Genomic DNA, 15,168 nt, shown 5'->3' on the forward strand with positions numbered 1-15,168 from the left:
TACATACATACATACATACATACATACATACACACACACACACATACTAGCTGTGTTGGCATAGACCAGCACTTGGGGAGACTGAGGCAAGGGAACAATAAATTCCGGGCCGCAGAGTGAGTTCTAAGCCAGTGCAGGCTCAGATCTCCTCACAAACAAACTATCTTTATTCTATGGTCGTTTGGCATTTTGGGGGAGGAGATTTTGTTTTGTTTTGATAGTTTTTGCTTTCAGCTTTCTGCCCTCCAGAGAGTCAGGGAAGCACTCTCGGAACTTTTGGCTGTCGCCTTTTGTCACAGAATTCAGTCCAATTTGCCATCCAACTGACAAATTGACCAAAACTACAAAAAAAAAAAAAAAAGCAGACAGGAAATGTTCAATTTCTTTTTTACTAATTCATTACACTGTGTAATACAAAGGAGTATTATAAGAAAATTAATTTCTAGGACACCTACTGAAACAACTCACAAAGGAAAACTGAGAGAGCCGATTCTAACTTCATGGCATTCAGTCTCAGTTGGAAAGAAGAGGCTGCGTCCCCTCCCTTTTTCATGAGGTTTACAGATGAGCTGCTGACACCTGAGTTGCATGACACGATGCCCTCGCATTTCCCTCTCCTTCCTTGGCTCTCAGTCAGCCCGAACTGGATTAGAATCATGCTTTATTGTAAGTAAATAAAGTAATTTCAAGCAGGTAAAAGGAGAGGGGGGAAAAAAACAGTTAAGATAGACCTGTAAAATGGTACAAGATAGAAGGGCCTCCGCCATGTTGTTAGCAGTACAGGTGTTGGCAACTGACTAACCAACACAGGTCTGGGACCCACCCTCCCCCTGTGCAGGTGTCTTGACAATCATGTTCACTGACTCACTGTTCACCATATTTCTGCATCTTCATTGTGAAATAGTGGGACCTGTCATAAGGGTCTGAGAGCGATGAGTTTGCCGTGCCTTGGAGGGGTGTTAGTGCGTGCAGATTAGTCCCTACTGGGGACACTGTTCTCCTGCATGGTTTTCAGTATCCACTCCCTGTAGTTCTTTACCTTTGTGTAGATTCCATAGGTCCCACACTTTTTCCCCCAGGACACCAGGCCAGCCACATAGAATTTGGGGCCCTGTACTTTGGGGATCTGCAAAGCAAAAGCCCCACCGCTGTCCCCGTCACAGCTATCGACACCTTTCTCTCCAGCACAGATCATGTTGCCGGTGAAAACATAGTCATCTGCCCTTGCTTTGGGGTTGTCCTCTTTCACCTGTTGGCACTTTTCTAAAGAGGTGACGGGTAACTTTGCCCCTCTGAGATGGACAACGTTATATCTCCTCTCTGTTCGGCCCCACCCTGATATCATCCCCAGGTCACCCTTTGAGGGCTCGTACTCTGAGGAGGTGCCTGGCAGGCAGATGGGGGAGACAGCGGGCCCCATTTTCACGGGGTCCTTCAGCTGTACCAGTGCGATGTCGTTGTCAAAATCTGTCCTCGTGCTTAGGTCATCCCCCAGTTTCCAGCCTGGATGAATAATCACACGTTCTGTGGTGAGCCTCTGGGCGTTTTCCAAATGTCCCATTTTCAAAGACGTGGACCCAACATACATGGTTGGCTCAGAGATTCCCTCCACGACGTGAGCAGCCGTCAGCACCCAGTACTCATCAATAAGAGCCCCGCCAGCCCGCGGGTACTGAAAGAAGACTTGCCAGGGGAAACTTTCAATCCTTGTAGGGTATCCTCCGAATATCCGCTGCTGCATTTTGAAGGGCTCAGAGGGTACTCCACAGACTAGGGAGGAATAAGAACAGACAGGATAGGGAGATGCAGGAAGTGATGCTGGCTTCCGGAAAGCTCAGCTACTCAAATGCTTTCAGGGGGCGGGGCAAAGCACCTCCCCTGCCCCCTCCCCGCCCCCACCCCCGCCCCACGGCATGTCTTCATCGAAATGATTTGATCAACTACCTCCATATCTGACTTTTCCTAGCCTCACCTAGGCATCTCTTTTGCCAATGCCAAGTAGACTTATGGTCGAGATTGGCCACAGAGGAGGCGTGTGGGAATGACTAAGTCCACATGAGCTAATACTTTCAACTGTCCTCAGCCTGACTCACAGGCCCTCTGAGGCACCCTCATGCCCACGCTTAGCACATGGGAAGCTCGGATTATGGAATCAGGCTTCCTACCTTCAACTTTTACTCAGATGAAGTCCTTATCTGGTGTGTGTGTGTGTGTGTGTGTGTGTGTGTGTGTGTGTGTGTGTTCGGGGCAGGGGTGTCTCACTATGTAATCCAAATTTGGTCTCACAATTCACAGGCCTCCTTCCTCAGCACCACGAGTGCTGGCCTTACAAGGGTACACCCCCAGGCCCGGCCTGTTAGTGTGGTTTGATCTGCATTTCCTGAATGACTAATGTGACACCAGCTGGCATACCCTTTGATTTTCCTTCAGTCAGCCTGAGTTAGTACTGTTGAAGGTTGAAGCCGGTTACCATCACTTGGCTGTGCTGAGCTCTAGGAGGCGGGACTACGTCCTTTCCTGGGAGGGTTACATGATGCCTACTCCCTGTGTGTATAGCTATGGTTTCCCCACCCACAGCCCAAGATACCTGGAACACATCTCGGCAGCTCGGTGCCCAGCTGGTCATTCACCCAGCTCCCATTAGCAGCGCAGCGATACTCCCCTGGAACAACACAAGGGACACGGGTCACACTCTGTGGCGCAGCTCTCCTCCATCCCCGGTTTATTCAAAGCTTTGGCCCTTTTGGATGTTCGACAGGGAACCAGGTCAAATCAGCTGGAAGAAAGTCTTTAGCCAGGAATGACGGCACCAGCCTGTATCCCAGTCGTTAGGAGACAGAAGGAAGTTCTAGGCCAGCTTCTGCCACATAGAAAAGGCAGGGCCGCCAGGTGCAGTGGCAACATGCCTGCAATCCCAGCAGCACTCAGGGAAGCAGAGGCAGGCCGGTCTCTAGGAGATGGAGCCCTTCCTGGTGTATAAAGTGAGTCCAGGACAGCCAAGGCTACACAGAGAAAAACGAAAGAAAGAAAAAAAGGAAGAAAGGAAGGGAGGGAGAGGGGGGAGGGGAGAGAGAGAGAGAGAAGGAGAAAAGGCAAGGCCATCCTGAGCTATGTGAAACTTTATCTCAGAAAAACTAGAGAGAGATGAGGAGGGGAGGGGAGGAGGAAGAAGAGGAAGAGGAGCATAGCCTAGGCTCACCTGCCTACCCTGCCTATCAGGTGCTAGAATCACAACCCTCCATTACCGTGCCTGCCCGCCTGTGGATTTTTTGTTTGTTTGTTTGTTTGTTTTTGTTTTTGTTTTTCGAGACAGGGTTTCTCTGTGTAGCCTTGGCCATCCTGGACTCACTTTGTAGACCAGGCTGGCCTCGAACTCACAGCGATCCGCCCGCCACCACGCCCGGCTCCGCCTGTGGATTTTATATGCAATAACCTGCCAGAAGTCAGATAACGGCGTGAAGCAGATCTTGTACAGGAATTCCTGCTGCAGCTGTGACATTAAGCTGGTGGCCTCTACGATTCCCCAGGCGTGGTCCCTGAGAACACACCCCATCCACAAGGCAACTGTGTCCCTAGACTCAGCTAAAAGGATGGCGGTGTCCACTCTCCTCTCCAGCTCCCAACAAACTCTCTCCAACGGGGTGGGGTGGGGGGGGGGAGTGGGCAACCGCCCTCCAACTCGCTCACGCTCCTTCCCTCTCTCTTCCCTGGTGACCTACCGCCTTCTTCCTGTTCCATGTAGTAATACGGCTCTTCGCACGTGTAGTAAGCGACGGAAGCAAATAGAGTGCCCTCCGGATCTTCAACCCTCCCGTTCTCGATGGGCTCTGGAGCACCACAGTCCACAGCTACAAGAGGAAGCAGAGCAACGCACAGTCTGGACAACCACTCCCTCCCAGGAAGAGGTAGGGACCTCTTCCACGCCCGCTCCTTCCTTAGGCACACCCATAATCCCCCAGGAAGTATCTTCCAACATCAGACTTTTTATAACATACTCTCTTGCCCACGGCGACCTGCCAATCCAAATGGCCCTTGAAAGAGGCCAGGAGAGCCAGGCGGTGGTGGCGGTGGTGGCGGCGGTGGCGGCGCACGCCTTTAATCCCAGCACTTGGGAGGGAGAGGCAGGTGGGTCGCTGTGAGTTCGAGGCCAGCGAGTCCAGGACAGCCAAGGCTACACAGAGAAACTCTGTCTCAAAAGACCAAAATAAATAAATAAAGGAGGAGGAGGAGGAGGAAGAGGAGGAGGAAAGGAAGAAAGAGGCCAGGAGCAACCTAGTTGTCTGGTTGGCAGAGGCTCCTGTGAGCCTTGAATAAACTCCCTTAGAGCCATTGCCCCTTCCTTTAGAAGAAACACGCTAGTCCAATTGGCCTAGGACTAGCAGGCTAGACAAACCCCAGGACAGACTCTCCTTCCAGTTCTCTCACAAGCCTAAGAGGAAACGATGCATTTGAATTTTGATGTGTTAGTTATTTAGTTCCCTTGGTGTGAGAGGAGGGGGCAGGGTTCCACTTTGGGGAGACACTTACGTTGACATTCTAGTCTGGAATTGCTCCACTGTCCATCGCTTTGACAAGTAGAATAGAAAAATGTTGAGCCAGCATTTCCCTGGGGAGAAACAGACATCAACATTAATTTACAAGAACATACGGAAAATCAAATCCAATAATGAATTGATCTCTGGCCTTGGATCAATGAGAAGCCTCATCAAAAGGGGCTCGGAGCAACTTTAGAAGATTTCCTCCGAAGCTTCCAGAAGCTGAGGCTGGAAGACGGCTCTGCCCCAGCATTTCAGCTCCCTGACCTCAGGAGGACTGAGGGCAGAGAGGGCAAGCTGGTCCAGGAGCTCCAAACCTCCAGGGAAGGACTGACAACCTTGAGTTGTCCCGGCTGTGGCTCGGGTGTTAGTGTCTTGATCAGGCAGTGACAGCTTCTCATGGTCGCAGTTTCTGACTGGAGCCAGAGGTTAGGGGGACGCCTGAGCAGTACACTACCTCCACAACTTCAAATCCTTCCACACAGGTTATCTTCACCACGTCTTTAAACACATATTTTGGCTTTTCGGGCTCCCAAATAGAGTTGGCAGAGATTTCTCTGGGACAGGGGATTGCTTGGAAAGACAGGGGAAAAAAAAATGAGATTTTACTAAATAGTTGGAAACTGTATGCTATTTTATTTAATTCCCACTTGGTTTTTTTTTTTTTTTTTTCTTTTTTCTTTTTTGAGACAGGGCCTCTCTGTGTAGCCTAGGCTAGACTAGAATTTGCTATGTAGCCTAGGCTGGTCTCACTTGCAGTAATCCTCCTGCCTCTGCTTCTCCAGGGCGGAATTATGGCTGTATAATAGCATCCCCAGACATCCACACACTTTCTGTGCATGAGGGGAGCGGCTGGTGTGCCAATCCACAGCCGGAGGAAGACACTGGGTGCCCGCTCTATGGCTGTCCACCTCGCCCTCTTGAGACAGGGTATCTCGCTGCAGCTAGAGCTCCCTGCTGTTGCTTAGGCTAGTTGACCACCCAGACCCAGTGCCTGCCCTTTCAACAGAGGAGTTACAAACATACATGGCTATGCCTCACTTGCCCAGCAGACACTCTTACACACTGGCCCTGTCTCCTGCCCCGTTCTCATACTTTCTAATGTCTTCCATTGTCCTCAGTTCTAATGTCTAACATTCCAGTGTGGCAGATGTGTAGGAGTATACAATGCTGCTAACTAGCTGCCCCCTTCCCCGTAGTCTTTGTTCTCAAGACTGGGTGAGAGATTACTAACCAAACAACAGTCTATGCTTTGATGCTGCATGTCCAAAGAAGTTTGTATCACCAGAGAGGCACTTTTAAGTTACTCACGATCTCCATGGTATCGAAGCTTCCAGCCCTTCTTTTGCCCAGTTAGGTCAGTTTGAAAGACAATGTCGAGAATATTACTCTCTGTTTTAATAGTTAGTGGCCCAGGGAATCCATTGCCACAGTAAGGACCAAATTGTTGATTTTTGGCAGCAAACTGAAAGGAAAGCAATATAATAAAATCAGAAGAGAGAACAATCTAAAGGAAGGAATTAAATGGGGGGGTATGAACATGATAGAATTAATTAGCGGGATATAAAATAACACACAAGCAAGCAAACAAAAGGATGGGCAGAAGGAAAGATAATTTTAATTTCAAGAACTGGGTCTGGTGCTACAGGTCTGTAGTACTTGAAACAGGACCATTACAAGTTGAGGCCACCTTGGGCAATTTAACAAGAATCTGTGCCTTAAATAACAAATAGAAATGGGCTGCAAATGTAGCTCAGTGGTAGAGCACTTGCCTAGCATGCATGGGGCTAAAGGTTCAATCCCCAGTACAGGAAGAAAAAAAAAGGAAGGCATGGAGGGGGGAAGAGAAGGAGAGAGAGAAATAAAATGAAGAAAGGAGAATTTTCTCACCAGGAATGGTGGTCAACATATGTAATCCTAGCACTAAAGAGGCTGGGAGGGGAGGAATTTTTGAGAGTTTTGAGGCTAGCCTGTACTACATAAGCCAAACCCTGCCTTAAGGAAGGAGCCGGCTGAGCATGAAATGAGAGAGGGAAAGGCATGAACAAAGAGAGAGAGCTAGACCACAAGCAAAGGATGCAGCTATTCGGTAGAGTATTTTGTCCAGAACCAGAGAGAAAGGGGGCTGCAAAAGAAGCCTCAGCAATCTAAATGGGTTGGGGGAGGAGCCAAAGTCACCATCATCCACCACGCACAGTTAAACTGTCGTGACAGTTCCCCTCTGAGTCGGCCGGCTCCACGTCAAAATCTTCCCTCCGCAGAGTCACCACCACCTGGAAACCCTCCTCCAGCAGAATCTGGTATTCACACCTGGAGTTCTCCGGGTATGGACTTGGGTAATTGGGACTTGCAATCTCCCCAATCAGGGCAGTGAAGACATTCCCACTACAATTGACTAAGGGGGGGGGGGGGAAGGACCAGTCAGATATAGGGACAAACAAGAAGTTCCTACCTTCTTCTGCCTTTTGTCATAAACTCAGAGCCCTCCACCCGGGTTAGATCTGTTCCCTGGATGAAGCCTCGTGAAGCAATTATCCAAGGTGAGGAGAGCTAGCCACTGCCTGTGCGGTGACACTTTGCTTGTTGTGGTTGTGTGGGAACTATGGCATGTTCACAACTTCCCATGGTTGTAAACAGCCTTGAGAGGTCTCTTCACAGGCATCTATCTCTCTCTCTCTCTTCCAATCAACTAACTTGACCCTGATGCCTTGTGGTTTGGATTTTAATGTCTCCCAAAGTTACCTACACTAAGAGCTTGGTTACTTGACAGTTCCATTATCAGGAGATAATGGGATCTTCAGAAGGTAGGACCCAATAGGTGGAAGTTAGCTCTAAGCCCTCAATCTATTCCAAACCCTAGGGAATGTGAATACCCACTGATGCCAAGCTCACCTCCACAGTTCCTCATGTCATCGTGGAGAAAGTATTCTGGGGGGCAGGAGCAGAAGTACCCACCAATGAAGTTATTGCAGAAGTGGCTGCAAGGGACATCTGCAAAGTCTGTGCACTCATTTATGTCTGTAAAACATAGAGAAGACTCGAGGTCAAAGGCCTAGAGGGAAGAATGATGTTAAGTGTCGCAAGACACCTGTTTCCGTTGGGAACCCCGCGACTGTGGACCACCAAAACCTGCCTCTTGTTTGCTGTGGCTCAGCCCTAGCACACGCCTTTAATCCAAGAGCTTTCTGTACACAAGATTTAATAAAGTTAACCCTAGGTCCAGAGCCAGAGGGAGAAGCAGGCTGGCAGGGATTAAAGAGTAGGAGGGACTTTGGGTTGCAGGATACTTAAGACATTGTGGAAAAGAAGGAGCTTTTTTGGCTTTCAGCTTTTGGATTTCTCCTCCTGGGTTGTCGGGTGAGCTAGCAGGCCTTTTCCTCCTGGGCTGTCTCTGAGCTAGCAAACTTTTGGTTTTTTGACTTTTTCCTTTGCGATGCAAGCTGGGTGCTTTCTCTGCCTCTCTGAGCTAGCAGGTTTTCACCCCAGCATCTGGCTCCTGAGTCTTTATTGGTAAAAATCAAAAGATTGGGATTTCTCATTCTTTATAACAATTAAGCCCAGATCTATAAGGATAAAGAAAAACAGAAAACGCTTGTTGCTTAAATACTCTCAAAGTCAGACATGGTGGCTCACACATGTAATCCCAGTGTTCCAGTGGCTGAAGCAGAAGGGCTGACATGAGCTGAAGGCCAGCCTGGGCTACACGGAAAACTCTTTCTCAGAGAGAAAGGGAGGGGGAGATAGGGAGACAGAGCAGGGGTGGGGGGACGAAGGTTGAGGCTCCAAGACATCACGGAAGAGGGGGCCATGTAAGAAAGGATGTAAGGCCAGACGTGCTGGCACACACCTTTAACCCTAGCACTTGGGAGGCAGAGGTAGGCAGATCGCTGTGAGTTTGAGGCCAGCCTGGTCTACAAAGTGAGTCCAGGACAGCCAAGGCTACACAGAGAAACCCTGTCTCAGGAAAAGAAAAGAAGAAGAAGAAGAAGAAGAAGAAGAAGAAGAAGAAGAAGAAGGAGAAGGAGAAGGAGAAGGAGAAGGAGAAGGAGAAGGAGAAGGAGAAAGAATGTAAGAGCCAGAGGAAGAGATGGAAGTGTTGTGGCATGCTGTCTTCCAGGCACGACAGGGCATGACACTCAGACTCGCTGCAGCTGTTCTTACCTGCACAAGACTGTGCCTGTCAATAACCTGTCACGGAGTGGGAAGTGACTCATGAGGCCCACCCGCCCCTGAGGATCTAAAGGCAACTGTTTTATTGCTGGAGGAAGGAGAGGCATTTTCTTCAGTGGTTTAGCCACTGGTAAAGTGCCCATGCTCCTATAAATAACCCCTGGACGAGCTCTTGCACAGCCCTGATGAGACTCAGCAGCACGTATAAAAGACACGAAGGCAGAAAAAAGAAGAAAGGAATCGGTAGGCAGATGCAAGGGCAGGTAATGAGGGCAAGCTTGGACAACACATTACGTATGAGACTATCATAATGAAACCTATTATTATGTATAGATGACACGTGTTAATAAAAAGAAGTTGGGGGATGCTAGAGCAACACACTGGAGGTGGAAGTGATCTGTGAGCGAAGTCTCCATCATGAGTCTCCTCAATAAGCCCGAGAGTGAGATGACCCCAGAGGAGCTGAAGAAGCAGGGGGGGGGGGGAGGAAGTCACACAAGTCCCTTCTCAGTGCTCACACGGTCTGTCAAGAACAACACACAAGTGCTCATTAACTGTCACAACCACAAGAAGATCCTGGGCCGGATGAAGGCCTTTGACAGGCATTGCAACATGGTGCTGGAGAATGTGAAGGCGATGGAGATTGTGGTCCAAGAGCAGCAAGAGCAAGAAGTCCAAGCCTGTCAACAAGGACCGCTACATCTCCAAGATGCTCCTGCAAGGGGACCATTCAGTGATCGTGGTGCTGCAGAACCCACTATGGCCAGCAAGTGGATAGAGCCTGCTTGCTGCCCTGCCAAGCCCTGAACAAGAATAAATCCCTATGTTTTTTTAAAAGAAGAAGAGGAGGAGGAGAAAGAGGAGGAGGAGAAGAAGAACAAGTTGGGAGGGGCAGAGATATAGCTTATAGCTAAGTAGTTAAGAGGACTTGCTGCTATCCCAGAGGTCCTGGGTTCAGTTCCCAGCACCCACAAGGCAACTCCCAACCGTCTATAATTCCAGTCCAGTTCCAGGGAATCCAAAACCTTCTTGTGGACTCTTTAGACACTGCATGCATGTGGAACGCACACATACCAGCAAGTAAACCACCTATACACGTGACATTAATAAAATATTTAAAAATAGTAAAATAAATGTTAAAATAGTTCATTTTAAATTATTCATTTATTTATTGCACAGATGTGCTCCGTGCAAGTCTGGTGCCCTTTGAGGTCAGAAGAGAGTATTAGATGCTCTGGAATTGGAGTTACCAACAGTTGTGAGCTGCCACGTGGGTGCTGGGAAACAAATCCTGCTCCTCTACAAGCACAAGGGCCCTCAACTACTGAGCCATCTCTCCAGCCCCGTATTTTAAAATCTGTAAAAACACTACGATGACAGCCTCGCTCTAGATTATGTTTCTGAAATATAATTCAGAGCTGTGGCCTGCCAATGTACAGCGCTAAGGGATCTCTCCCAGGGAGAAGCCCTCTGACTTTTCTTGCATACGATACCCTGACCAGCTGGCACATGCTGTGACTCCAGTACCCAGGAGACTGAAGCAAGAGTCAGGAGTTCAAGGCCAGCCTGGGCTGCATAGAGAATCTCTGTCTGGAAAAGAAAAAAAAAAAAAATTCTGTGCCAGAGGCAACACTGAAAGTAAGCATGGCGGTGACGGCACGTGGGGAGGGACGTCAGTGGCTGCTTATAGGATGATGGTCTTTCTGTAAAATCCGGATGACATTTGGGCTTTATGAGCAGTCCTAACTTCATTTTAACCTGCACACAGATGCAAAAGGACCTAGGATCTGAAGGCTCAAATGCGTTAGAGTAACACATAGCCGCTCTTAAATAATTTATGAAGTTGTTTACTTCTTCTTCTTCCTTTACGTGGACCCCAGGCTCAAACAGGTGGTTTCACAGCAGCCATTTCATGGACTGAACTGTCTCATCAGCCCTCTTTTTGCTTCTGATGTGGACACAGGATCTTTCTAAGTTGCTCGAACTAACCTTGCATTCACAATTCTTCTGCCTCGGCCTCCAAAGCATATGGGATTACAGGCCTGCACCACCAGGACCAGACCCGTTCTTTATGGAAAATAGTGTGCCTACCTTGTAGGGATGAACTGAAGATTGGGTTGGTATATGTAAGCCTTCTGATCAGTGCGAATTTCACAGTGGTTCTCCATAGACTGCTGCCCATTGTCTGCCATTATCACCACTAACATGTGATAAAGTGTTTGACTCTCACAAAGGCAACTCATGGGCAGACCCAGGCTGAGTCAACACTTGTTAAAGATGAAAACAGCCCTGAGGGGTGGATGGGGCACACACCCGGAGACTGAAGGGGAGACTTGAGAGTTCGAAAGTCAGGCAGCCTAGACTACATAGTGAGACCGTGGCGCAAAGCAAGAGAGAACAGGATCCTCCTCTAACGCACCGCGCGGTATTTTTCCTGCTTCTCATCTCTTACTTGGACCCACACGTCATCCACAGAGAGTGGAGTCTCACCTATGGCCGTATAATACGCGGCAAAGCCAGTAAACCGTTCTTCATTGGAGAAGTCTGACATAAAGACCACTTGGAGTTTATTGTATGGGATCTGAAACTCTTCCACGACAGGGGAGTTGGGACTCTTGCTGGTCCTCTGGCCGCAGAGTCTCCCTTCCTCAACGCCTCCTGACATTATCTGAGAGAAAAGAAGTAAAAATGGACAAAAATCACCAAGTCTGTCTGTCTCCCCCCCATCCCCACGCATCCACCCTTGGCACTGGGGAATCAAACTCAGGGACTTGTACACGCATGACGAGCACTCTACCACTGAGCCGTGCCCCACAGGATAACAACACCACACTGCCCCTCCCCCGACATCCTCGCATCTTTCCATCCCTCCCTACCCTTCCATCTCTCTTCCTCGCGTGCTCGTGATATACCTGCACCGAGTCGTATGCACACTTCTCTGACAGCTCTACGTCCAGGTGGGTGAAATAAAGGTGAATACCAAAGCCTTCTGGAACTTCTACATCCCAAGTTTTCTTGACCTCATTGGGGTACGCCTGAGGATAGTTAGGGGACAGGATCTCCCCGTACATGGCAGGCTCGGCAGAAAGTGATGCCAAAAGAGAAAACAAGACGATGCACCTAGAAGAGGAAGGGGAAAAAAAAATCACAGGGAATTGTGGAATACAGGTACCAATGGCTTCATGCGGAAAGCCCTGACCATTGTCAGCAGGAGACCAAAGGGCAAAGGTCTCCAAAGGAGACCAAAAGACCAAAAGGCATCCAGTATACCATGGAATAGACTAAGCTCGAAATAACTATATTTAAATATGTGTGTGTGTGTGTGTGTGTGTGTGTGTGTGTGTGTATTCAGAGCTGAGCTGTTTCTGATGAAATTGAGAAGCCACATGCAGCAGGCCTGTGTGTAAGGCCAATGCCCTGTGGGGAGGGGGATGCAGAGGAAGGGTACATTTTATGCCAGCCAGGGCTGTATAGTGAGACACTGTCTCAAAAAGATGAAAGAGAGAAAGTGAGTGGGGGTGAAGTTCATGAACGTTTCTGTAGGTACCTGGTCACTTACCACATCTCTGGTGATTTGCCCATGGTTCTCTGGCTCTCTGGACCTCTGACTTTGGAGGTAAAGAGCCACCGGCCTGGCTCTGTTTATCCAACAAATACAGGCACCTGCTTTGGTAGTGAGGGGCCACCCAGGGCTTAGTGTCACCTTCGCAAGAATACCATAGAGATAGGTTCCCATCAGTACCTGTCACCACGTGACACCTGGCTTTTCACATCCTCCCTGGCACCGTGCAATTTCAACTAAGCTCCTTGACTAACACTGTCTTACCCTCCTCCCATTGCTGTCATGAGCCATCTTCCAGTTTTTCTGCAAATGAATAAGGAGTTTCTCCCTGTCTTTTGTGTCCTCCTCCATCAACTCCTAGGCCCCTTGCATCAGTCCCCCTGTATTTTCACGCAGGTCTGTCCATCCTGAATGCCCACCCAGGACTGTTTCATTCTTCCTCAGACCGATACCCAACCATTCAAGCCAGCCCTCATTGGCACGCTTATCAAAGACACTTCTGGGGATGGCCCAGTGGCCACTGATGGAAGAATGGGCTTCCTTCAATAGGGACAGGAAGAAACCTTGGGAGAAGCTAGTCGGAAAGAAAGTGCTGCCCCTGCTGTGACATCAGTAAGTGAGAAAGGGACCGCTAATGGAGAAACCTTAGGACAAGAGGATTATGTCTTACTTTAAGTGTCTAGAGTTGGATTGCTTTGTCCTTTGCTTTAAAAGCAAGATATCTTCCCATGGTTTCCAGAAAAGTCTTTCACAAGTTGCCTTTTCCCCCTGAAAACACTGCTATGTGAGAAGATGGAGCTAGTGTTGGGGTGGCATGTGTCCAGCATATGAGAAACGGCGTCTATGTTCTGTCCCTTCCAACCCTCCATCTTCGCTCCCAGCCTTACTTTACATGGTCTCTGTCTTTCCCTGCTCCTCCGTCAAAGCTTTGCTCTTTAGAGTTGTTACCTTCAGGAGCGGATGGGAGCACGTGAGTTAGTCTCCTCTCCTGCCACTGGTCATGCTGTGAAGACCCTGCGGCCCCAGAGGGAGTCGGACTCTGCAGGAACCTCCTCCGCCTGCCCGACTTCCCTGTTCTGTCTGCTCCTGAGATCCCCTACCCGAGTGTGTGTGTGTGTGTGTGCATGTCCGAAATTCCCTGTTCCAAACAGAGGGGGCTGGGAGACCATAAGAGAGGAAAGGGTAACTCAGCCTTGATCTTAGAGCTCCCTCTGCTTTTAAAACGAGAACTGTGTCGGCCTCCCTGGGATGAGAGATCCAGAGAAAAAAGAGGAATGGGGAATTTCAAGATTGCCTAATTCTCTCTTTCAGCCAAAGGGTGTGTTTCAGAGTTTTCGGGGAAGTCAGGTGATTTATTTTAAAAGGGGGGGAGGGGTTGGTAGGAGGGGGAAACTAAACTCTGCAAGCCCAACCCTCTATCTATGTGAGTCACAAATCAAAGGAGAGGAAGCCGTTGTCTGAAGGCAATAGGAGGCCAGGCGACTCATCTCTGAAAGATGCCTGCCTCCAAGCCTGAAGACTTGAATTCTACAGTCCCTAGGACCCACATCTTAGGTAAAAAACCAACCCCTGCACGTTGTCCTCTGAGACAATGCAGATGTTATTCTTTTTTGTCTGTTTGTTTCTTCTAATTAAAAAAATAGATGCAACTCATCCTGCCTTTGAGACAAATGTAATGGTTGAATGACAACTTACACGTAGACTACAGATGGCATGGGCTCCCTTCCCCTCCAACCCCCCCCCCCCGGCCTAAAAATCCCATCTCAAGCCTGGGCAATGTGGCCAATGCCTATAACTCCGGCAGAAATGATTGCTGAGCATTTGAGTCTAGCCTGGGCTACATAGAGAGTATCAGGCCAGCTCATTCTACATAATAAAGTTGTTTCTTGTTCAACCCAATGCACAGCTGTGATCCTAGTACTTAGGAAGTGAAGCAGGCAGCTCTCAGAAGTTCAAGGCCAGTGTTTCCTTACATAGTCAGGAGGTCAGCCTGGGCTACCTGAAATCAAAATGGAACGGGAAGGAGGGAGGAAAAAGGAAGGAAGGGAGGGAGGGAAAGAAATATTCCATTGCGAGTCCATCTACTAATGGGGTACAACCCAGAGTCACTAAGCCATGACCCTTGCGTCAGATGCATCATTTTGCAAAAGCAATATGGCTACAGGGACCCATAATTAGTGCTTACCCCATCCCAACTCAGGACTGAGGTAACAGCCACCATCAAGATTTAATATTCTCACACACATCGGTCTCCACTTTTTTCAGGGGTGGTAAGATGTGGAAAGGATGAAGCGTGCTGTCTGTGCACGTGGCTTACCTCTGGTTACTCAGAGCTAGACCTAGTGTTAGAAGGCAAGTTCGAGTTTAGTGTTACCAGTTTTTGCCCCAATAGAGTCCTTCTTCCTTCGATTATAGAACAAACAGCAAGACTGAGCATCAACTGAGCAGTGAAGGGGAAACTGACTGTGGTGCAAGCCCAACAGTTGCAAGGCACAGGCAAGAGGGTCACCAGATCAAGCCAGTCTGGTCTACACAGGAAGTGTCAGTCAGGCCCGGGCTACACACTGTGACTCTGTCTCACAAACAAACAAGACTAGATAGGAGAGACACACTCTCAAGTCAGCTTCTCGGGAAAGACTAGGACTGCAGAGATGGCCCAGCAGTTACGAGGGCTTGCTGCGCTTGCAGACAGCCAACAAGTTCAATCTCCAGCACTAAGCTATGGCTAAGAACTGCCTGTAACACCAGCTCCAAGGGAGCTGATGTCCCTGTGGCACCCACACATTTGTGCACACACACAGAAATGAAAGTAAAACAAGCCATAGGCTGGAGACATGGCTCAGTGGTTGGGGTAGGGGGAACTTTTCCAGGGGACCCACGTTTGCTCCCCAGCACTCCTGT

General features: G+C 49.0%; 1 protein-coding gene and 1 pseudogene across 1 annotated transcript; one reads left to right on the forward strand and one right to left on the reverse strand.

Annotated features, from left to right (window-relative positions):
• Positions 1 to 886: 886 nt before the first annotated feature.
• On the reverse strand, positions 887 to 13,423 carry C1s (complement C1s). Its single transcript, XM_051155322.1, has 12 exons — positions 13,216 to 13,423; positions 12,265 to 12,408; positions 11,618 to 11,825; positions 11,196 to 11,373; positions 7,428 to 7,553; positions 6,731 to 6,930; positions 5,847 to 6,000; positions 4,993 to 5,108; positions 4,528 to 4,606; positions 3,720 to 3,848; positions 2,588 to 2,662; positions 887 to 1,770 (listed from the first exon to the last, which is right to left on the reverse strand). Exons 2-12 carry the CDS (start codon positions 12,285 to 12,287, stop codon positions 974 to 976), a joined length of 2,085 nt encoding a protein of 694 aa, XP_051011279.1. The 5' UTR covers positions 12,288 to 12,408; positions 13,216 to 13,423; the 3' UTR covers positions 887 to 973.
• On the forward strand, positions 9,123 to 9,483 carry LOC127196916 (small nuclear ribonucleoprotein Sm D2-like; annotated as a pseudogene).
• Positions 13,424 to 15,168: the final 1,745 nt, after the last annotated feature.

This window comes from Acomys russatus, chromosome 13, assembly GCF_903995435.1.
Source record: "Acomys russatus chromosome 13, mAcoRus1.1, whole genome shotgun sequence".
Classification (NCBI taxonomy): Eukaryota; Metazoa; Chordata; class Mammalia; order Rodentia; family Muridae; genus Acomys; species Acomys russatus.